Here is a 25,832-nt window from a genome sequence, read left to right as displayed (position 1 = left end):
AAAATCACACCCTCTGTATGTGATTTATTTCCTACAAATAACGGTTTGGTTTCCAGAAGGATGATGTAATGATAAAGATAATGATGTACAGTCTTGCATAAATTATACCAGGGGTGTCCAAACTTTTTTTGTTGGGGGCCAGAAGGAGAAATATATTTGAAGTCACGGGCCAAACACATAATGAAATATACCACTTTAAATAATACATTTTCCTGATTACTTTCATTTACACATCATTTTACTTGACTTACTGTCTTTATCTTTGACAGTGTTGTGTTAACTAAAATTTTCAAATTGATGTTTAATTTCATGATGTCTCTTAATATTAAACTCCTTAAATACGGCAACTTTTTTGCCCCGTTTTTCTGCACTAGAAATGCGCACTCTCTCCGCTTTTAGACTCTTTTGCCCCGTTTTTCTGCACTAGAAATGCGCACTCTCTCCGCTTTTAGACTGTTTTGCCCCGTTTTTTTGCACTAGAAATGCGCACTCTCTCCGCTTTTAGACTCTTTAGCCCGTTTTTCTGCACTAGAAATGCGCACCCTCTTCGCTTTTAGACTCTTTTGCCCCATTTTTCTGCGCTAGAAATGCGCACACTCTCCGCTTTTAGACTCTTTGGCCCGTTTTTCTGCACTAGAAATGTGCACTCTCTCCGCTTTTAGACTCTTTGGCCCGTTTTTCTGCACTTGAAATGCGCACTCTCAACGCTTTTAGACTCTTTTGCCCCGTTTTTCTGCACTAGAAATGAGCACCCTCTCCGCTTTTAGACTCTTTTGCCCCGTTTTTCTGCACTAGAAATGCGCACCCTCTCCTCTTTTAGACCCTGAGGATTTTAGACTTTTTGGCCCGTTTCTGACACTTAGCTTTCAAACTTTGAATCTCACATTATAATAACCTGCTTAACAGCAGGCCAACTTTCATTCTAATTCTAAAATACCTCGCAGGCCGCTTCAAAAATGGAAACGGGCCGTAAATGTCCGCGGGCCGTAGTTTGGACACCCCTGAATTATACTGTAGAAAGGAGCAGCATGACAATTCTAGGCAGACACTACCAGTCATGGTCATAACCACCCACTGCACTGTCCACTGTGGGTGTTAATGACCACTAAGGTGTATACCTAGTATACATGCTACAATGCTTGAACAACTTCAGTACTTAAATGTTCCATCCATCTGGCACCCACTATCAGACCTCGCTCCAAATCCCATAATTCTCTTTGCCTTGCAATGAGCATGTTGGACAGTGTTCAGCCTTCCTCACAAGACCAAACATAGACTCACAACATATACAGGTGTGGGCATTCCCGAGCCATCCTCTGAGGTAACAGTTCATGATCAGTTCGTATACAGTTATCCTGTGACTTTTGGCATGTTAGTATATTTAAGTAATGTATAATGGGAAAATGATTTGGCTCAGGCAATATAAAGCTGAATTGAATGAATAATGTGGGTATATAGTGACTGTTACAGCTAGCCCCTCATAATAGTACAGTTTGTAATGTAACCTGCTAAATGTATTAATTGATATGTATTAAAAGCTGAATAGAATGTTCATATTTCCTCTTGCTAAAAAAAAAAATATGTGTAGGTTGCCTGTGTAAAACCGCTGTATGCTTAATTTAGCTGAAGTGTTTCTGTTGTGCCCTGCTCTCCTACTGCTCATAAAGTTCATGGAGTGGGCTGGGGACTGAGGAAGTCAAGGATGTAAGAGCAAACCCTTCATCAGGTTTAAACACCACTGAGAGCGTGTGAGGCAGACATTAAAGCCAGAGGACTATCTACAGGATACTGTTAAATACGTCTGTTTTTCATTGTTGGACTTTTGGTGTGTATTGTGTTTTGTATCAGTAATCAACCTGCTAGTTTCCCAGGTAGAATTTAAAACTGGGCAATGTGAATATATTTTATAACATTTTTTGTTAATCAAACACTTTTCCTATTGTATCAACAATATATTTAATAAGCGTATTGAGGATATCATCAGTACTGAACCAACTAGTAGAAAACTAACACAACTGTACATTTTATTACAGAGAATATAAAAAAAAAAAGCCTGTTTAATTGGATGATGTGAAACTTAAATATAATAAACATCACTGTTCTATGCATGAAAGAGTACTTGACTGGCTAGTTTTTAAGAATTTGCCACTGCAGAAGCATTTTGCCTGTGTCAAAATAGTGCTTTAAATAATGTGTATAATGGAATTGTCTTTAAATATTGTGATATAATATTTTTACCATCTTTTCACCATTTTTATGTGCATAGGCTTTTATACACACTAAGAAAAGTAAGTACAGATTTGTATTTAAAAGAGTACAAAGCTTGTCACTGGGGCTGTACCTTATATTGAGGTACAAAAAAGTACCTTTTAGTGAAAGTCCTTTTTTGTACCCATATTTTTGTGCCAGTAAAGATTATAAACATTATAAACATTATCATAAACTAAATATGTATCAAGAACTTAATGATCCAAAATTGTCTGGTTTTCAAATGAAAAATGTGCAATTAAAATATATATTGTTTATTAGTACAGTGATACAGAATACTGAATGCACTCTTTGGCTGGTTAAATGGTACAAATTTGTACTTATTGCTGTTAGAAATTACTTTGTACTTCAGAGGGAACACATCTGACCCTGTAAAGACCAATATTGTACCTTTGAGGGTAGAATTATGAAGAGTGTACCTTTGAGAACAAAAAAGTACTCATATCGTACCTCTGTTTTTAGAGTGTACTGTTTTTTTTACTAATATTGGAATTATATCATGTTGATCAAAATGATAAAATATATACAGAATATATTGTACAGAAAAGCCATATCATCCAGCCCTAAACTAGCACTGATCTTTTAACTGTTGTTTGTTTAGACTATTTTTTTTTGCTAAATTTCATCACAGAATGGTAAATTATAAGAGATATAATTATTTTAGCACCCAGTCTCACCAGTCTCCTTTTCTGAATAGCCTCTCTATAAATGCCTCGCCTTGAACACACATATTACTGAAGAAAGACACTGTACACTGTGTTCAGAGTCTACTGAGCCAAGTCTGTCAGCTCACAAATAAAAGCTGTGGTATATAAGAATTATGACCTATATATTTTTAAAGTATGTGAATGTTTCCCCAAAAAGCCATGGCATTCAGATCAGAAGAGTCTGGGCTGTAAGCTCTGCCTGACTCCTTACACTTTAAGATGTTATTTCATCTGCAGCTTTGAGATGACAGAGTCAAAGGGAGATCAATGCTGTCTGATTTCAGATTGATTTCAATCAGCACTCTTTGTAATGGTGAAAATGGAAGCCTTATAATATGAATTCGTCAAAGCACGAAGATTATGAGACACAATTTTACCCATTTTATGTCTTGTGCTATAAATGTCTTTTATTATATATATATATATATATATATATATATAAATATATATATATATATATATATATATATATATATATATATATATATATATATATATATATATATATATATATTATAAAAGATGTGTGTGTGTTTGTTCTCCTCATGGGAGAATTTTACAATTTTAAAAGTCTGCTGATAGCCCAACTACTTAGCTGCACTCCTTCTCATCACTAATAATGTTCCCAACACCAGGAGGGTGAAGACTAGCACATGCCTCCTCCGATACATGTGAAGTCAGACTCCGCCTTTTTTGTGCTGCTGCTGAATGTAGCATTCCTAAGTTGCATCACAGTGCACTCGGAGGAAAACGCAGTGACTCAGTTCTGATACATCAGCTCACAGATGCCGTGTGCTGAGTGACATCACTCTTTGGACAGATTTGGGGAGAGCCAATTGTGCTCTCTCAGGACTCCGGCAGCTGATGTCAGGCAGCATGACTGAGATTTGAACCATCCTGTTTATTTTTGATTTGGTTATTTTGTTGTTTGAATTTTGAGCATTTGGGTAAAGCAATTATAATGTTGCACAAGCCAGTACTGATTTTATTTTCAGTATGTCCAATTAAACAATATATTTAAAAAAAAGTATGATTTGACCAGGGGTTCCCCAGCTTTTTTTCAGACAACTGTGCATATTTACTGTAGCATATTTATTGTTGCAGGTTTTATGTGTTTCTAATCAAATGAAAAGTGTTAAAATAGCAGAGCTTTAAAGCTGTGAAAAGACAGCAGAGAGCTCATTACAGAGGACTAACAGCATGTCATCCAGCAATAGCGTTTGCCTTGATTTATTCATGTGACTAACTCGCTCAATGTATCTGACAGAGTTTATAATTACTTATTACAAATAGCAGATTTGTCTCGCAGTAGAAAAAATGATGCATTAATCTTTGTTAATTAAAGTCAATACTAGAGGAATTATTCAAAAATATAGTTTTAGGATCATTAATTTTTATCCTGTGTCTGAGGAATATTTAACCTGTTTTAGTGATTTTACCTGTTATGTCTTTTTTATAGCGCTCAGAATCCAGCTATTGAGATATTTATCTACAGAATCATATTAAAGGCCTGTATGACGCTGTTTTCACACCTCTAGTACACCATTATTCCCATTATTTCACCTTCTAAGGCTGCAGACACAGGGGGAACGAAAAAGCCTGGATTACATGAGAATTGATTTGGTACAGCACCTGTCTGGACTGCCCCAAAAGACCTTGGCCTTAGCAGGGATTGGCAGGTCTGTTTAATAGGCATTATTAAAAATTCATCAGGCCGTGATCAATGCAGCGATCGAGCTTCACTGACCTCATGCTCTTGCCTGTGATCTAAAATGCACTACATCTGACAGAGAAAAATGACATTAATAACCAATTTAATATTTAAAAGTTTCCCAAGCTGGACTTATGGCCTGTCTGGGATTTATTTGAAACTAGAAGCTCAATAGAACAATGGAGATACTATTGTTAGGAATTATGTCAGTTTAGCTTGTTGTTTCTGTGCAGAAAATGTAAAAACAACCTAAACAAACTTAATAAATTAATAACATGTTATGTACATAATATAATGTATTTATGCTTGCATTTACAGAAGCCTAAATATTTATAGGTTATTACATATTCAAATCACATTTTATAATAAATGTAAGCCTAATTACATACTTTAAAGTTAAAATCCAGATATATCATTAATGGCACAGTGTTAAGTTCATCACTTGTATTTTAAGATGTCCTACAATTGTGTCTGAACCAGTTCTATGAAATGTAAAACATTTTATTAAATCTTTTGAATTTTTGAATGATTGGAACAGACTGTAATAAGATCTGTAATTAAGGTCAGATGAATGAATACAAGTTCATACACTGTGATGCACTGAGAATTTTTATTTATTTGTCACTATGGGCTCTTTTCATAAAGGTTAATAAAGAACTTCAATGCACACAAAAAACTCTAGCATTCAAAAATTTAAATATAATAAAATATATTTTTACCTATAATATGACCTTTTTTTTCTTAACAATTTGAAAGATCAATTATCTGATCCTCGTTCATATGATCTCCCCCTATCACTGATGCTATAATGCAGCTGCTGCAATCCTCAAACATTATTGGCAGCACATTAAACCACTGGACCACCTGGAGCCCCTTAACCCTTGTGTGGTGTTCATATTTTTGTTACTGGTTTACTTTGTTACTTGTATTTAATTCAGCAAAATTAAGCAATTTTACATTAAAATGCTTTACACATGCTTGCTTCACCTAAATTGCAAAAAATATAAACAGCTTACATGGTTAATATTAGCCCTTTACCTTTCTTATGTTACATTTCTTTCAAAAAGGGCTACTTTTTTTTATTAGTTTTTTAATAAAATGTAAACGAAAATGAATTAAACTCAAGATATGAGTAGAAAATTAGTTTAGTTTCAAATTTACAAATGAAGCAATGTTTATTAGCCCTTGGCCAAACATACTGTATGTAATATAAATGTGAAGGGGGGGGGGGGGGGGGGGTTGCGTGTACAGTGTGTGTTTATCGAAAATGTGTTTTGATATATGTTTTTCACAAAAAAAGGAGCCAATGCCAATGAGTTTGAGTTAGAAAAAATATTTTTTTAGTATCATTTGATAAAAAATGAGAACACCACACAAGGGTTAATATAGTTCTTATCTGTGACTAATTGTACCTTAAAAAACTGTTAGGTTTATCACACGTTATGCTTTTAATTGAATTGACAAAGAACAAAAATGTGTTTTCCTTGATTTTTTTAGTAATTCAGGCAGACACTAAATGATTTATTTGTTATATATTTTTTTGTGTGAATGATCTTTATCAATGAGAAAGAAAAGAACAGAGCAGAAGTCCTTCTGCAAGTCCTTCTAGTCTATTTCCCCCTAACTTATTAACAGTGACCTTCATTTCCGAGTCGCAGCAGTAGCGATGATACAGCTGTGAAATTATCAGCACAGTTGACCATAAGTTCAAGTGCACGTGATCAGGGTTTGGGGGGTCATTTGAGGAGTTCTGATCTGCAGCTCATTATCCAGGAACTGCCTGAAAGTGCTGCGTTCTACAATTGGCTTGTATCAGCAAGAATGCAGGCAAATGCTTCATTTGATGTGGTTTAATAGCTCCCTCCAAGTCGTAGAGTAGCCGCTAAAGCCCACAGCCTGGGAATGTACAGACGCGGTAGATTTAACCGCAGCTGTGACTCCAGAGCTAATTGGTGCCGTTAGCGTGCTGAGTGCGCAGGTCAAGGTGGTATATCAGTCTTGTTTGCTTGTTCAGTTGGTCTGGTTGGAAAGCCAGTGCTGACTTTTACAGAACTGAATCGTACTGCAGTGGGGATAATTTCATCATACATAGTAAGGTGGAGAATACTGATGGCATTTTCTGTGAAATGTCATTTTTCACTTATAATGCAAGCTTTTAGAATAATTCAGCAAAGTGTGCACCTAAATAACATGCCCATGTGGGGTCTGTATGTGTGAATATGCCCGTGCATATTGTGCCCGAGCCTGACCCGATCCATCTCATAAACTGTCATTATGAGCCCGAGCCTGATTTAAACCCGACATTTTTTAGTAAGTAGTTACTGAGATTATTAAAAACATGTTCAGGCTGTTTGAATGAGAGGAATCTATTCAGAATTGTGTTAATTAACACTGCAGCACTAAAGAAGCATAGACCTATTCAGAATCAGAATCAGAATCGATTTATTGTCATTGCTTACAAGAAAACAACAAAATGTCATTTTGCAGCTCTCGCTTGACAACAGCAATTAAACAGACAGAGAATTATTTAAGAAAAACACAGTTTGATTTTGTTGCTTTGCTATATTGTGTTTATCACATTAGAGCTATATCTAAAACAAAAATAGCATCTACTAGTCTACATTACAGGCCATTTTCTGTATGTGTGGCCCAACTGGGGACCAAAGAGTTTTTTTCTCCAGGCCTTAATAAGTTCCCTTATTGTGCTTGTCTGGCCTTAGTGTTGAAGGCTGTAAGAACAAGTTACCATTTACTAGTCCTTATAATTTGTTACTGAGCGTGTGGGATGGCTGAACACTAAAGTGGCCACTGGTGCACTCATTCAGAATTATGCCATTATGTGTAAATTTGTGATGGTCATTGTTAGTGTATATAAATAATTAACTAAGTAATGACTTTGATATTAACTGTATACATTGAAAGTTGATTAGACATACAGTAATTTGACATAGTGAATTTACACACACACTATAATAAAAGAGCCTAATTTATTATATACAATTTATTACTATAAAACTAAAAAAACAAACAAAAAAAAAGATAAATCAATCCAAATTATTATAGTACTCCAAAGTTTAAGTTCAGTCGGCCAGCAACGTTGAAAGCGAATCAACATAGGAAAGGAAAGAAAAGAGTTTAATTGGGTGTAAAATGAGGCGGAGTTGCCTTTCAAGGTAATGGCCAAGACCTGTTCCTGCCCTCGGGTAAATGAGGATCGTTAAAGGGAAAGGTCAAATTGTGCCACCAGTGGACACATATCTATTTCAACCTCCAAAACCTTGGACATAATATCAAACTAACATGTCCAGAACCTCTGCAAAACTGGGCAAAAGAAAAACATGTGGCTTAGATTACAAGGAGAAAATGAAAACCTATCACACCGATCATTGACTAGGTTGGAATACATTTTTGATAACTGCCTGAGAATTTTTTATTTTCTTTTAGGAAGTAGAACGTTAAAAATTAGCTTTTTTTTATATATATATATATATTTTCAGGCTGTTTGAATGAGCAAAATCTGTTCAGAATGATGTTAAGTAACATTGCAACACTGAAGAAGCATAGAATAACACAGTTTGATTTGTTGCTTTACTATATTGTAATTATCATTCCATAGCTTTATATAAAATAAAAATAGCATTAAAAAACAGACGTCTATGTCACAGAACATTTTCTTGAGGAAAGTGGTGGGAAATCTCGGGCCAACCCAGGTCGGGCATCAGTTTGGGCTCAGGCTCGGGCAGAGAATCTAAACTCTACTATAAAGTACTTTCATTTGTTTAATTTGTTAGACTTTAAGATGGATTAGCCACATTTGTGTATATTAAATTTAAGTTTTGTTTTAAATAATATATTTTAAGCACATATTTCACACCTTATTGATAGGGCAGAACATTACATTTAGTCTCAAATCACTCCTGATACATTTGTTTAATTTCCTTTTTTTTTTTTTTGTTAATTCAGACCCCCCATGTCATGTTGACCGACCGCGGAGCAAACCAGTTTGCAGAAAGCATTGGCATTAGCATGCTGCCCACAGACGCTCTGGTGACTGAGGAAGAGAGGAGAGAGTGGGAACACTGTAAGAAGTATGTTGTTGGTGTCAAAGAGCTCTTTAACTCACAATGGTAAGTTGCCTACACAAACACACATGCATAACAATAACTGAAGGATGCTCAGCTGCTGACTATCTTTCTTGTTTTTGTGGTTCATCTGTTGTCTTTACTGAAAATCACTGAAGAACCTCTGGTTTTTAAAGAATACCTTTCAGGCAAATCATTAATTCATTCATTTCTTTGTTTCAATACATTCTGATACAGCAGGGTTTCTCATTAAGCTCAATAGCTGATTTAATAATCTAATTTTTTGTAAAAAAAAAAAAAAAAAAAAAAATCTCATTTTTTGTAAAAAAAAAATATATATATGCAAAAAGCCATCCAGCAACAATAAAACTGTAGTACACTGCTGAATTTGTCATACAGGCACAATATGAATTAAGAAAAGTGTGAATATAATCCTGTTGATGATAAAAAGAAACAAAATAAGTGTGTTTTTAATTTTCACTGTGTTCATTGTATTGCAGATTGATGGTCTATAATTGCATGCTGTTATCATATAGCTACAATTTAAATTGTATTATTATTTGTGAAAGAAATAGCACCTAAACTTTTTAAAAAGAAACTTATTTCCCAGATTGTTTCAGTTGTTTCGTAGAAATATTGAATTATACAAACACTTAAAAAGTGATTGTAATGTCAGCCCTCAACTGATGTAAGAAATGAAGCAAAAAATGAAATGAAAAAAATATAATAAATGAACCATGTAATAGATAAACACCAATATGAGAATTCTGTGCCAATGCCAAAATCCAATATTATTCCTTTTAGTTATTATGGTTTAGAAGCATTTATCTGCCATTTAAGTATTATTATGTACTGTAACTGTAAATTCTGACCTATTAAAGCAATACGCCACAAGAAGCTTTGAGTTGCAGTGATTTTGCCACATTTAAAGCATATTGCTACACTTTATGAATAAGGAATAACTGTTCAAAAATACAAGCTGATTAAATGTTCATGGTGAACTTCAGCAGTCAATTAATGGCTGAATTTATTCTGAATAATATCTGAAATAATACAATAATAGATTTTCTGCCAAGCATTGCAGCTTGTTAATGGAAGGATATGGATGCTACACAACATAATGATAACCAATGGTTATATGAAAAGTACAGTTTGATTGAGCTGCTGTGTGCAGCTGTTTGTATGTGCGTAGGTTGTCCCATGATATAGAACTTTATAGCTTTTAGAAACTACACTTATTTTTTTTTTAGAATGGAAATTCAGGTGACCATTAGCCATCTATTAGCCATATAACAGCTTTTAAGATTAAGCTTGTAAATCATGTTCTCGTTTTTTTATTTATTTTTTTTACTTCAGGAGCTCGTTTGATAGTCTCATAATGAAAAATGAAGCTATTTCCACTGTAATATTGGTGATAATCTATCAGTATGTATTATTTATTGTTGTTATTTTTGTTGTTTGCTCTGAAAAACATCTTTTACGGGATGTTTCGTAAAAATAAGCATATTGGGTCAACTCTCTGACAGGGCAATACATCATTCGGCGCTGCATCTAACCTTATTCTCACTCCTGTTTGAGGCTGAGTTTGTTTGACATTTTTGAATTAGCCCTACTTGCATCTCTTGTCCCATTTAGATCCTTCCATGTATAGTTGCTCTTTTATCATTTGGAGCCGCTACAGGGCTCGTGTATTACTCTGTGGCCTGCAAGCCTACAGCGTTTAGGCTGAATCTGAAGCGTCTGGCCTGAGAGAGGCTCAGCGGCCCTTGTGCAGCCTCTCAGCAGCTTGCTGCACCTGCGCTGGAGCTCAAGGCTTTCCCAGAGGCTTTCAAGCACTGCAGCCACTGCAACAGAGTTGCTCCAGCCTGTCACCTCTACTTCCTCGGGCCAGGAGCTCAGGAGTGGGGGAGGCCGGGCCAGGGCAAGGTGTAACCCCAGCCCCACTGGGAACTGGTAAAAATAGTGCCGTGGGGGTGCTAAGTGACAGCTGGCTGAGCTACGGCCTTTCATCCTGCCCCGCTGCCGCCGCCGCACCTTCATTATTGATGGCCTCCCCGTACTCCACAGCCACACCACTGTCAGTGAGCTCTTTTATACGCAGCCCTTGGAACGCAATTACCCTCCACCCTTCATTTAGGATGATTATACAGTGACTCCCGCTGGCCAGTCCACCGGACCGAGCTCGTATATAACACCAGCCCCAGCGTGACAGCGCTTGCTGAGGGCACGGTGCCGAATTAAAACACACACTGATTTAAACACACTCATAATTAAAGTCACTGCCCTCATTCTGGGGTCAAAGAGGGATGTCAAATACAGTGTAGTGGGTTCGCCAATAGTTTTATTGCATTATTAAAGAACACTTACTTAATAGTACTTAGTACTTAATTTGGGTGGCTAGATGGATGGTTGTAAGACTGGATAGATAGATGGATTCAATTTTGAATTAATAGATTTACCATAGCTTTACCGTTAGTACATATAGCATATAAAACTCTGGAGAACTCTGGTGTAAAATGGACTTTTGGTGTAGTAAAACATGATAAAAAAAGTACTTACCTTTGATGAATAGCACACCTCCATTCTCCCACAGAGATTTTCTAGAGATTTTAACAGTTTGTTCGAACACCCTTCAGACTGGGTGACACGGGGCATAATTTCCCTTGATAAACAGCTTTTTACACCATTATCCAGCTCAAAGTAGCTCCACACATCCTTCCTTGCTAGAATCCGGAGAGCCCAGATATTTAAAACAAGGCATTAATAACCTTAAAAGTGCACAAGAGGGACACCAAGGACACTTAAGGACACCAATAGGAACCTCCACAACTTTGTACTGTGAAGTCTTGCATGTTGCGTTAGACATGCGTTACACACTTCTTCTGTATGTGTTAATTAAAGCTGACGTCTGTAAGTTTCAGGATTGAGGGCCCTCTCTGGTGAGAATGGGTAATTGGACTGAGCATGCGGAAGAATAATTTTAAACCGAGCGGGTGTGATGCGGTTTTCTTTCAGAGCGTATTAATCCGATTTCAGGTTATGTTTAGTCAGAGAGAGAGAGAGAGAGAGAGAGAGAGAAAGAGCGCGCTCAGTCAGAAACTTCACTCCTTCATTTCTTTGGTTTTACTATGAGTGAATGAGCTACTGAGCTCTGAGTTTCCTCTTCTGAAGTCTCTATTGCTCCACCAGCCGCTCGCGTTCAGTAAAACTAAGCCCGATCCTCTTTTAGAGGCTGTACATGTGACATAAGTACGTAAAGACGCCTGACGTGGCCAAAAGAACTCTTGCAAAAAAGCGACCCGACACCCCAGTTTTTAGAATCAATACAATAGGCTTCGTTCCAGCACACTGCTACCATTAAACAGAGTATTTTGTCCGTTCTCCACTCAGAAATGCTTCTGTTTTCAGTTTAGAAACAAACCAACACGAATAATAAGACTGACTTTAACATTTATCTGCGCATATCTCTATTTTCATCATTTATCGTTGATCCTTCTGCGCAGCGCTGCAATCCAACACTATCTTCTTGGTGCAACTTTTTTTTTTTTGCAACCATTTCATTTGATGATATTTGTATAGAAATTGCATATACTGTAGATTCAGACACATTGGATACTATACATTAGAAGATTTTTGCCAGTGAGGCCCAGTTCTAAACAGAATCAGCTGTAGCACCTGTAGCTCAGGACAGATGAATAGCAGCTTTCTAATCTGAATGTCATGCATGCTCCATTAGATTGTTTATGGATATCCAAAGATTTACTGCATAATTGTATGATTACTTTGAAGTGTGAAAAACAGTCCGTCATCAGGCGCCCTTTAAATGCAGTTTTTACCTGAGCCACTGAACTAGATCCAGCCATCACAGGTGATTTAAAAGAGCAATCAAGCACCTGTCAAAAGTGATTGATGCTCCGCTTCGGGACCCTGACAAGTGATTCCCCGCCACCTGCTTCAGACCAATTGTCTTCCTAAGGAGTTTGTTTGTTCTTCTGTTTCTATCTGAGAACATTCTGTTTCCTAATTTCACATTGAGTTGTCCTTTAATGTGTATCATCACTGTTTGACAAAAAAACTTGTATCTCTAAAATTGCAACTGTAGAGCAGCGAGAGGGAGAAAACATTTAATTTTCTTAAAAACTTAAAAGGATCTTATTCCAGTTAATTTGGGAAAATTTCTCTTGATTAATTCATCTTGAAATTTTAAGATATTTAAATAACAATTGTTATATTGACATTTTATCAAAAAGTAAAAAATGCACATGGTCCAGCAAACTATAGTACTGTCACTATGATCTGAAGAATGCCGGTCCAAACCCAGATCCAGGATTGACATCAGCAGCCAGAGTCTGAGACAGCATAAGTGGCTATGCTATCTCTAAGGGATCCGTTTAGAAAGCACACTTATTTAGATGACATACGACATGAAGCCGACAGATCAAACAGCAAATGGTTCTTTAAACATGATAAAAAAATAATAATTTTGGTGAAAGTTTTTATAGGTCATCCACAAATGTTGTGTAAAAGTACATGTTTACCAGAGAGAGGAGAGAGTAGTGCATGAAGAAGTATACAGATTGAGCAATGCAGACAGTCCAGCTCTACAGCAACACACTGAGCCGTGTCTGCAGGTAAGAACAAGCCTTTAGGGGAGCTGTTGGGGGTTTGCTGCCTTGCTCAAGGGCACCTCGCCATGAAAACTGTGCAAGGAGAAACCACTGTGTCTTTACTGCCCCCACCCCCCACTTCCTGTCTGTCCAGAGAATCAAACCAACGACCTTTTGATTCCAAGTTCAGTTCTCCTACTTTTAGAACATTGCTGCAGCCAGATCTTGCATCAGTCGTTGGCCAACTTCAGAAGACCTCAGTCCGGATTGTACCAGAGCCAGTTCATGGAGAGCCTGCCCACTTCCTTTCTCCTCAGTCATATCAGAGAATGTCTGCAAGTTTATTTATTGGAAGTAAATGGAGCAAAAACTTGTAATGAAGCACTTGGCCAGGATATTTCTTTAATTTTGAAAAGTATAATGATGAATGTTGCTAAAAACCCAAGAAAACTTTTCTTTATATTTCCTTTTTTAAGGCAAATGTTTTAGGCAGTAAAGGCACTGAGCACTTTAAAAGCTTTAGAAATATGTTTTCAGTACTTTTGATTAGTACATATTTTTAGTATAAAAATGTTAAAACATTCATAAACTATAATATTAACCTATTCATTTTGGACTCGCTTAGGAGGTGGCCCAACAAATCCGGAATAAATTCTTAAATAAAACAAACAAACACTAAATCTCTACAAATTCTCTGGTGTGTACCGCTATACATCATTCAACCAATATGTAATTTCTGTCTAGTAATTTTAGCTTAAAGATCAGGTTAATACTCAGACATTTATCATTGTTTTCTTTGTTGGTATTTGTTCAGTTTACAAACGGACAAAAGGACCCATAATTGACCCATACTGACCCATGATTCCCTATGGGTTCAAAACACATAATGAATCTGTGGACTTTAATGTTAGACCTTTCTCAAAAACAGAAAACAGAGATTTTTTTATTATACTTGAGTATTAATTATCAGCACATTGTACATAATTTGTGTGGCAGTATTATCTATAGAAACACAAAGGTCAGATCAATATTCACTGGTACTCTATCACTTGAACGGGATCAGGGGTTAAAAAAATCAGATATCCTCCTCTGGGTATCACTACATTCATCCTCTTAGTAACAGTTCTGTTATAAATAGAGCATGCTTGGCTGAACAAAAATGTGTACATTCTCGAATTTTATGGTTCCAGAACAAGAGGTTCTTTTTTTTTTGCTTCTTTTTTTTTTGCAGATTAATGTTTTGTGGCTTAAATGGCTGAGCTATATTTCATAACATCAATATGCAAATTAAACTGTTTAATACAGGATATAAAAACTGACCATATTCTATGGTAATATTGCACCTTACAACATCTGTGTAATTTGCCGCTTGTGTGGAAATGGTTTGGTTATTGGAGAAGATAATACCCAACAAAGTACATTACGTTTAAATTATATTGTAGAAACTTTGCAATAAAAATAAAACAACTTTGTCTTAAACAACATAATCCAGTGCAGATTGCCAACTTAAAAATACCACAAACAATAGGATTGTCTTATGTTTAAAATGAGAAAATTAGAAAAAATCAGCATGCTGTAATCTTGGAAAATACTGATACTTTACATGATATATTTTGCTAAGGTGTTTATCATATCATATTGTATTGTATATTGCTTTTTTTCTACGCATATTGAGATATCATTTTTTGTCATATTGCCCAGCCCTACGTTTTTTTCTTTTTCCATTTTTAACCAATTTTTTTCTACCCAGTTTACCAGGCCCATAACTCAACCCACTCATTAGGACTCCTCCTATCATTAGTGATGCCCCAACACACCAGGAGAGTGAAGACTAGCACACGCCTCCTCTGATACATGTGAATCAGCTACCGCCTTTTTTTTTTTCAAACTGCTGCTGATGTAGTATTGCTGAGTAGCATCACAGTGCACTCGGAGGAAAGTGCAGCAACTCGGTTCTGATACATCAGCTCACAGATGCCTTGTGCTGATCAACATCATCATTTGAAGTGATGAGGGAAGAGAGCGCAATCTACCCACCCGGAGAGAGCAAGGCCAATTGTGCTCTCTCAGGGCTTCTGAAGCTGATGGCAAGCTACATGAACAGGATTCGAACCACCGATCTCCTGATCATAGTGGCAACACCACTCACAGCCCCTGCCCAGCCCTACTTTGACCTAAAACCAAATAGATTATTTGTGTTTCCTCTTTTTTGGGCTGTGGAGAACATGCTTTCTCTGTATTGTATTTGATTTGGCACTTATTCCCCTGTTCTTAGCTGACTGATGATGTCATTTTCAGGTATACAGCCATAGCAAGTAATGTGATATATCACTTCTTACATCTCTCATATATCTAAAGCTAGATCACATGCTTTTCTTGGACACTAAATGTCATAAGAAAGGAAGGGAAGATGCACATAGGCTCAGTTAAGAGGATAATACACCCTTTTCCATTAGATTATAAATGGTCTCTTCTTGGCAGGATATGGAGGAAAAATCTCTGAAGTACAAAGGAGGTGCATTTGAATGAAAGAATTATTAATAATTCATACCTCTTTCGCAGGACGTTTTTTGGCGGCGCCTTGTCAAATAGCATAAATTACAGATCTGAAGGAAATTTTGACACCTACTTATTCAGACTTACCAAACTTTCCTAATTATGCAGGGGCCACGACACTGTCGGAGCTGTGGCGCTGGATTCTATGGGTAATGTCGCCTGTGCGACTTCAACTGGAGGAATCAGGAACAAAATGGTGGGAAGAGTCGGAGATTCTCCCATTATAGGTGAGTTTTCGGCTGTATTTTTACAATTTGAATCACAGTATTTTTTTGAGTAGTGTTTGTAAAGGTAAAATCATGGTTATATAAATGCTTATACTCTGCTAAAATAAGGTCCTACAGATTCATAGCTTGTTCAAACTCATTATTTCCCAGTATTGCATTGTAAACTATGAGTAGGCTGGGTTTTTAATGCTATTGTCTTTACTGTTAAGCTATTTACTGTTAAGTGTCCTAATGAATTAAGAAATAAAAAATGCACATATTGTTTTAATGGTAAAAAGGGTCAAAATTTAGAAAAAGAAATAATACTTAATAATAATTACTCATGAGTCACAAAGTGGAGAAATTGTTGATTCATGGTTATTCCTCGGAAGAGTTAAAATTATTGAAAGTTCATTGTTTTTAAATACTGGAATTTGAGTTTGACATAAAATAAATTCATTTAAACAGACATGTTAACCAAGCTCAAGCCACTAAATATTTGGGACCAGTTTCCAGACCCAGATCTAGTCCTAGAATCCAAACCTTTCCTATAGTAACTCTACACTGTCCCTGAAATTTAGCACAAAATTAGGCTTAATCCAAGGCATGTGAACTGATGCAGCAGTGTAATATTACAGAAATTTACGCAGATATAATTCAGGTTTGTCACATTCTCGTCCTGTTCTGTGTCTTTCCTGATCTGTTTCTGTGTTTCTAGCTTTTCCTATGCCTGTCTGTTTTAATAGCTATGTGCTTTCTTGCATGTGGCTCTGTATTCTCCTTGTCTCCACCCCTGTTTTTAGTCCTCCCATATTTGTTTGTTTGTATTTCTGCCCCATCCTTACTTGTCCCCAGGTGTTTCCTGTTTCTTGTCTACTTCTGTATATATAGCTCCTTTTGTTTCTGTGTTTCCAGGTCGGTTCCTGTACTTTTTCAGATGGGTTAGTTTGCTAATTCCACGTTCCAAGTGTATTTCTAGTTTTTGTTAATTACTCCTGTTTTTTTTTATTTCTTTGTATTATATCTGCTTCATTAAATATATATATATATGTACTTGCCTTTGCATCCACCTCCACAAACCTGACGAAGGTTACACAGTTCTCATGTTTGATTATAAAAACAATACTGATATAAAATACGGAGTAAATATCAATCTTTGCTTTTAAATTTCAGATTTGAGATTCTGTTTAAGGGATTACCGACAAACTCTAAAATTTCAATCCATTATAAATCTTCACTGTCTGCAGTTTTATTGTCTGTTAGTAAGATTAATAGTAGTCTTTATGTTCACAGTAATGTAATAACAAATTCTAATATATACACGCCAATGCAGACTGTTCTTGTTATAAAGCCATACCATCTATCACATATACTATAGCTGACCTTTCAGTCTTGACTGGTAGTTAGGAGAAATAACATTAAACATCAGTACAAAACAGCAAATCACTGACACAGCCTCCACTGACTCCACTAGTTCAGCTCCTGTAATGCTTTTCTCTGTGTCTGGAATACTGGTAATTGTGCTGTAATGAATGTGATTCCATTTGTAACTAGTGACGGTTTAGTTAAAGTTCTGTACCGCCGCTTGACATGAAAAATAGCTTTTTTCTTTCTAGAGATCAGTACAGTTTTGATCAATATGTGCCTGGCAGAGAGCTTTCTCTGGAGGTCCCATAGATTAAAGCTGGGTATTATTGTGCTGTCTCCTCTGTGTGATAAGGATCAGGTGGATATGCAGACAATAAGAGTGGTGCAGTGTCCTGCACTGGTCACGGAGAGTCTATTCTCAAAGTCACCTTAGCCAGGCTCATCCTCTTTCACATGGACCAAGGTATTGTATGATCTTCTCTTCTTCTTTTTTTTATTCCTTTTTAAGTTGTATTTAAATAAAATATTTGTTTGTTTGTTTACTATTAATAAACTCGTATTATTATCTTATTTTATTTGTGTTTATTTTAATGCTATAATGCTGTTAAATTTAAAATTAAATGTAGATTACTTTTTATTTATTTTAAATTGGAAAATCAATTAAAACGTACTTAATAGACACTTTTAAGTACTTTTGATTTTCTCTAATTAGACTGAGTTCTAAGTTGTTCTAGTAGTCAAATGCCAGAAATGCATTACCTTTAAGAAAGATATTCTTGTTTTTAAAAAGTCTGCATAAAGTGCCCAAAATAGCCCTTCAACCTGTGTTAAAAAGATTGAAGCACCATCTAAAACAATAAGACACTTACTACACTTTAAAATTCATTCTATTTCTGAATGTTCTGATGAATCCTGCAATATTGATAATCCCCACCCTCAATTTACAGAGCCCATCATAATGCAATGATCCATCACCTTTTATATTAAATATTCTTTATTAAATGGATTAAATCCCATAACTAACTCTTACTCTGTCTGGTGTTAAACACGACTTTAGCCCTATCAGGATGGGATTAGTTTCTCAGGTGGTCCTGGGGTCATTTTCTCTTTTATAGGAAGTCCTCTGTGATTTTATTCCTGTCCTGAAAGACCATGTACGTGTTTTTTCTCAAATGCCCTCAGAGAAAATTACAAGCTGAATTATCTACTGTTTTTTGCTGAACTCTGTGGTCCTCCGGTAATTTTATTTCCGTCCAGACGCACGTCTCCGAGTTTTGTCACCTCGTGTTTTAAAAAATCACTATTTGTCCACTGCTACGCACCGTAATTACTCTTTGGGCGCACGTTTCCATGGAGATCCACGTAAACACAACAGCGAGTGGAAATGGAGGAGCTACTGAACATGATATCATGTGACCGAGAAAGCCTAAAAACTCACTGCTCTTCCGTTTTTTTTTTTTTTCAATTGCTGTCCAGATGCAAGTGTGAAATATTTTTCACAGACGTCCCACTGAGAAACTATCCCGTCCGGATACCTGCACTGTGGAAGCTGTGGTTCATTTCCTCCATTAAAGCTCCTACCAGTATCTACCGATCCCTGTTTATTTGCACTGGTAAATGATTGGCTACATTAAAAATAAGGGTTAACCTCAATGTACCTCAATGAGTGAAAGTAAAGGGTGATGGAAAGACTGATTGATCTGCTGTTTACTCATCAGCTAATCTCCAATCAGAGCTGTCGCTTCACGCCTGTTGGTCTGTCATATTAGAAAATGTGAAAGCCAGGTTTATCAGGACAGCATGTTTATGCACTGGACTGACAGACACGCGGTAAAGATTACACACTGAAGAAGGTGAAATGAAACACCTGACCTGAGACAGGAGCTGAATCCACCTCGTGGATGTCGTGGAATCGGATCTGATGTGCAGATAGAGGAAGCGATAGATCACTGTAGATTATTCTCCTCGTGTAGCTCAGTGAGACAAATGGCTGTGTTCATTTGCTTGCAGCAATCGCTGTGTTTATCGATGTCAGGGAATTAATGATTTTAAAAAGCTGGAGGTAAAGGGAACGCATCCAGAATGTTCCCCGCTCTCATAATTACAGTTTTAATTTTTGGCAGCTGTCAGCAGGGCTAAAGCACCCAGTGATCAGCACCTGGCTCTCGGTGCAGTTTTCTAGTCTAATTATTTTTATAGTGCAGAGTAAATCTATAGGAGGTCACAGGTTACTGTTCAGATTGATAACATTTGTCTTTTGCAGCAGCCCTCTGCCAGCAGGCTATCCTATCAATTATTTCAGGTATTTTAGACTTTAAATCTACTATAGCTATAAATTACAGCCCTCTATATGCGTCTGATGGTTTATTACAGGACACAGCAAGTCCTGTGTGCTTGTGATTGTGGAAAATTGACACTAGACCTCAAGCAGCTTGGACTGGATGATACTGTTAAAATTGGATGTAGATTTACAGCCAAAATGATTTTTAAAATAGAAACGCTTTTTAGTGAATACTTATTAATTCAGTTCAAAATGTGAAACTCATATATTATATAGATGTGTGAAACACTGAGTGATTTATTTTAGTCGTTTATTTATTTCATTGTTGATGATTATGGCTTACAGTTAATGTAAACCCAAAAATCAGTGTCTCAGAAAATTTGAATATTATATAAGACTAATTGGTGCTTTTGGCAGTGTGGGCAGTGTGCCAAGTCCTGCTGGAAAATGAAATCCGTATCTCCATAAAAGTTTTCAGCAGAGTGAAGCATGAAGTGCTGTAAGATTTTTCGGGGAAACACTGCACTGACTTTGGACTTGACATGGATCTCCAAACCATCACTGATCATCAGTAAATTTTACATTTCATTTGGAAATCAAGGGAGCAGAGTCTGGAGGAAGAGTGGAGAGACACACAGTCTAAGCTGCTTGAGGTCTAGTGTAAAGTTTCTACTATCAGTGATGGTTTGGAGAGACATGTCATCTGCTGGTGTTAATCCACTGTGTTATATCAAGTCCAAAGTCAGTGCAGTGATTTCATTTTCCAGCAGGACTTGACACACTGCCCACACTGCCAAAAGTACCAATTGAGACACTGTTTTTTGAGTTTTTATTATCTGTAAGCCATAATCATCAACAATAAAATAAATAAAAGCTTACAATAGATCAATCTGTGTGCAATATATCTATATAATATATGAGTTTCACATTTGAACTGAATTTTTACTGCAATAAAGTAACTTTTCATTGATATTCTATTTTTTGAGATGCAATAGTGTAGTATATTAATATTAAATATGGCTATTGTTGTTTTACAGCTGTTTCTTTCAGTGTTCCTGTGTAAAACTCGAGAGTAAGACTAAGAGTGATGATTTCGTGTAGCAGTCTATCCAGGGGAAGGAGACGGACCCGCTGGCCGCTGCTCTTGCCTGCTGGGCGTTTCTGTTCCTGTGTCTTGTGTTCCTCTGCGTTGTGCATGCAGTGGGTTGTGAAATCTCTGTGATGATATTCCGTCTTTGTCCCCCTCACCCACACGCCATCATCAGATTTTGCGTGACTGCGCTGTATTAACATAAGTGGCGTGCGGAACTGACACTGCTGTTGCCAATCATTTTAATTGGGGTGTTTGAGGGGAGAGGGTGGGCCAGGCTGCTGCTGTTTGGTGGAGGATAATGAGGCGGGGTGTGTGTGGAGGGGTCAGCGGGCTATTGTTTTCTTGCAACTTCTGCGGTAATGACTGCAGCTTTTTGTGGCGTTCGCTCGCGGTTATTCTTTAAAGCAGCAGCCGCCTCCCCGCGGCAGCCTGGCCGCTCTGCCACACTTTCAGCACCGGCGAGTCTTTTGTTTCAAGAGAAAAATGCACCTTTCTGATTAAAACATGTATTCTCTGCTTTCCCGCCATGCACAGCAGTGTGTTTGCGGCGGAGTCAAACCGTCTCCTGTTAGATTTTTTCAAGCAGAAGAAACCTTTAAGACAGAGGGGCTACCATTTATCTTTTTCTCCTGACAGTCCTCTGCTCCACAGCAGCAGCAGCAGCAGCAGTGAATGAATGCGCGCAGCAGCCGTGTGAGCAGCCTGCCTTATCCTGTTCCCCGAGTGACCTATGCTGCGACCGAGGACTGTAGCAGGCCATGCTGCTTTATCACACAGCACGAGAAATAGAAATCCTCACGCTCTATTTCTGTTCCACAGCCTTCCACAGGGAACTGGCACAGTAAAAGAACAAGAAGTCCAACATTCAGGCCTTTGAAATTCAGATTAGATTTGAATTTTCTGCGAAAGTGGAGCGAGTGACTGGAAAATAACAGTCTTTCTGTTTGAACTCTGCTCTACAGTTAGTTTTGTTCAGCTGAGCTGGTCAGCTAAGAAATTTCCCAGTTCAACAATGTGTTTCATTCACTGACTTTGCAGTAGCTGAGCTCCAGTGTGGAGCAGGAATGATGCAGACTTTTACAAGTCAGGAGAGAAACATAATGATTTTGAACAGGATATTTTAAGATAAAAATGCTACACAGAGTTGTTTTAGTTTTTGTACATTTTCAAGGAGATATATCTGAGATTACACCAGTTTAAACAAAGGTAAAGTGTTAAAGAGTTCCAAAAATAACTAAAAGATCCTGAAAATTGGGACCCATATATCCAAAATCTGATACACTTAACCTTAAACCTTTCAGACCTGAATTATATTCCAGTGATTGAAAATTATAAGAATATAAGAATGTCTTTTATTTTAATATAAACTCTATATAAAAATAAAATATCAATAACTTTATTTTAAAATATTTAATAGCTTTTTAATGTCCATTGCATTGTTCAGCATTTTTTTTATTTTATGTTTAATATTTACCTTTTAATTTCACAAACCATCCCTAAACAGTAAAATAGTATTCTAAACTATATTAAATTAGTAAAAATTAGCTCATACTTTGCCTCGTTGGCTCTAATCCTGCTATGCCTTAATGTCCTAGTTGCTGTGTTTTCCAGTGCAGTGGGCGGGGCTAAGCAACTGTTTCACTGGCTGGCAAACTTTTTCATTGGGTGGTTCATAATCTATTTCGATGGACAACAGGCCTTAATTAATTACTGTTATGTGCTACAAAACATTAGAAAAAAAAAATATGTGATGTCCATTGTAATGGATGCAGGGTCTGAAAGGGCTAAGCTGTCCCTTTCCAAACTTAACATAAACAGAAATGTATTCACCACATTTTTTTATTTATTTATGTAATCTCATGATCTCTTTTAAATGAATTCTGATCAATTAAGCATAATTAATTTTATTGTAGTAACTTCTATCACAAAAAATGCTTTTAAATTGACTTTGCTTGCATATGTTTGTTTAAATGGGTTTTTGAAGGCTATTTTTCAAAAATAAATTTGTTTGGTTTGTATTGTATAAAAGTGATTCACGACTTATTGACCATGAGAAAATGTCGGTCCCAAGCTGAGACCTATTGAGAACCCCTGTCCTAGAACACTGATTTAACACTGTGTGTGTGTGTGTGTGTGTGTGTGTGTGTGTGTGTGTGTGTGTGTGTGTGTGTGTGTCAGGACGGACGGCCTCTGAAGCAGCTGAGCACTCTCTGCAGTACATGGGCGAGCGTGTGCAGGGTGGTGGTGGGGTTATAGTCGTGTCCCCCACCGGAGACTGGACCGCAACATTCACCACAGAGCGCATGGCCTGGGCAGCCGTGGATGAGGATGTTCTGAGCTATGGATTAAATCCTAAAGACAAATTTACGGAAACAGTTAATTAATACTTATAATGATAGATTTCTATGTACATACAGCTCTGGAAAAAAGTAAGAGACCACTTAAAATTGATGAGTTTCTTTAATTTTACCAAATTGGAAACCTCTGGGATATAATCAAGAGTAAGATGGATGATCACAAGCCATCAAACCAAGCTGAACTGCTTGAATTTTTGCATCAGGAGTAAAGGCATAAAGTTATCCAAAAGCAGTGTGTAAGACTGGTGGAGGAGAACATGCCAAGATGCATAAGAAACAGGGTTAATCCTCCAAATATTGATTTCTGAACTTTCTTGTTTTCTTTGCATTATTCAAGGTCTGAAAGCTCTGCATATTTTTTGTTATTTTCTGCAAAATAGTTTATAGAATAAAACAACAATGTTCATTTTACTCAAACGTAAACCTATAAATAGCAAAATCAGAGAAACTGATTCATAAACTGAAGTAGTCTCTTAATGTTTTTTTTCCAGAGCAGGTTTGACTATTAAATCCTCCCTATGTAACAGACTTTACTAATAAAACACACTCTATTAACTGTTCTCCTTATTAAAAATATAGACCTACATTTATCTTTTGATACATCTCCACTAAATGGGCTGCTGTGTTATTTAAACACTAAAAGAAAAAGAAAGGAAATTATTACTCTGGGAGGAGAAAAACTGTAGCTTGTTGATTAACTATAAGAATGATGCATTCATTTCAAAAACACTCATTTGTGCTTAATTCACTACATAATTTTAGTCTAATGTAATACAAATAAAATATTGCACTGTATTACAAGCTATTATACATATGTCAACATTCATCTACTATACAAGACTGAAATACACAGTGTACATGGTGCAGCTAAATCACAGCACTAGAGCTGAGAATGAGAATTAAATATTTTTGCACTACTGACAGAATTCCTTCCTACTGAAATTTGTTTGTTTAGTATTAGATTTCTGTATGAATGTGTAGAGTCAGCCTAATCACACCCTTGAGTCAGTAAGCTTGTTGTAAAATGTAGCTGTGTGCATGTTATTTAACACTTATCGATTAGTCTGCAGTTCAGTGTGATCAGCGAATGTACTCACTTACAGCACCTCACACCTCACTTTCACACCTCTTTTCTGATTGAAGCCACACCCAGATTTAGGTTCTCATTTTAAAGAATGTAGCAAAAAAAATATTATTTGGGAATTATGAAATTTGGTAATCAAGGTATAGTTTCTCAGTATCTAAACAAATGCTGAATGACATCTAAGCCCACTCAGGACATATAGTTTGGAAAGGTTTTGGAACTGCAGCTACATTTTAATAGATATTTACTTGCTGTTTTTGTAACTTAACTTAATATATTGTAACTAAAACATAAAAAATCATATTTTTTTATTTATGTTCTGGAAAAACAGCTAAATATAATTTGGAAGGTCAAATGAGTGCAGGCTTTTGTGTATAACTGTAAAAGCACATGATTTTCTAGTTTTAGAGGATGAATGCTGTCAGTCCTACCAAAACCAGTTAAGAAGAATTTTTCTATCTCACTTACATAAAATAATAAAAAAATGGTATCACTTCTTATGAACTCTATATTCATAATGCATTAAGACTGTTATAAAATATAAGTATGTGACTTTTAAAGAGAGGCTTACATTTCCCTTATAATACTTCTTTATAAGAAGATTTTGGATACATTGTCACATACTTGGACTGCATAATGTGTTATGTAAGTTATTTATGAGTTATTATAAGGTATTAGGTATGCCATATAATGCATTATAAATACATTCATAATGCATTATGAATACAGGATTCATACAGGAAGTGTTCAAATAGTAACAATCAATTGTTACAAATATTTTGGATACTTTGGATATTGGATAACTGAACTCACATGTAAATAATATAAAGTAATCTGTGGTCTTTATCTTTTTCTTCATTTTGTTCTGTCCGTCCTCAGTGAAAGGATGGTGCTGCTTTAGTGGAGTAAAGACTGCTGAAGGCATGCTCGTCCCTGGAGCCGGATACAGCAGCATCACTTATCCAGTACAGGGTCTGTTTTCTGTAGCTCATAGCATTAGAATCTGCTCGGTCTTCTCCGAACGCAGCTGCCGTCCCAGAGCCAGTGAACTTTGTACTGAAGTAAAACTGAAAAGTGATTGTGTTCTGGCTGCCAGGATTATGAAACAATACTTTGAAATGATTTTCTGTGATGTTCTACTTCTTGCTGCTTGTTGGAGAACTGCTAAGATAATGCGAAATAGAAACAAAGACAAACTGATCAACTATTCCAACTGGGGAACTGGAGGAGGAATAATTAGAATATTCTGCTTCCAGAAAGTCTAGTTTTGTGTTGGAGGAAACTATTCTGATTCCCTGGTGGCGACGCTCATCTCCTGTTTTCCTCAGAAATGTAGACAGAACTGTAAAATCCGGTACGCTGACATTTTCCTCAGTGTTGTGCAGCGAATTAATGTTTAAAATGTTTATGTTCTGAAGATTCACGTAGACGCTCAGTACTAAATCAGGTTATATTCACGATGAAATGGTTGTGGTGAATTTAGAAAAGTTGGCAATACACAGTACAGGCCAG

The 25,832-nt window shown here is 36.6% G+C and overlaps 1 protein-coding gene across 1 annotated transcript in view; it reads left to right on the top strand.

Annotated features, from left to right (window-relative positions):
• Window positions 1-25,832, top strand: part of si:dkey-103j14.5 (isoaspartyl peptidase/L-asparaginase) — a 31,712-nt gene extending 5,880 nt beyond the window's left edge. Inside the window, exons 4-7 of the mRNA XM_007256092.3 lie at window positions 8,650-8,813; window positions 16,040-16,158; window positions 17,858-17,968; window positions 23,058-25,832. Of these exons, the coding sequence (XP_007256154.3) occupies window positions 8,650-8,813; window positions 16,040-16,158; window positions 17,858-17,968; window positions 23,058-23,263 (600 nt within the window). The 3' untranslated portion in view covers window positions 23,264-25,832. The remainder of the gene's footprint in view (window positions 1-8,649; window positions 8,814-16,039; window positions 16,159-17,857; window positions 17,969-23,057) is intronic.

Source organism: Astyanax mexicanus, chromosome 7, assembly GCF_023375975.1.
Source record: "Astyanax mexicanus isolate ESR-SI-001 chromosome 7, AstMex3_surface, whole genome shotgun sequence".
NCBI lineage: Eukaryota > Metazoa > Chordata > Actinopteri > Characiformes > Acestrorhamphidae > Astyanax > Astyanax mexicanus.
This window is presented reverse-complemented; position numbering and strand designations above follow the sequence as displayed.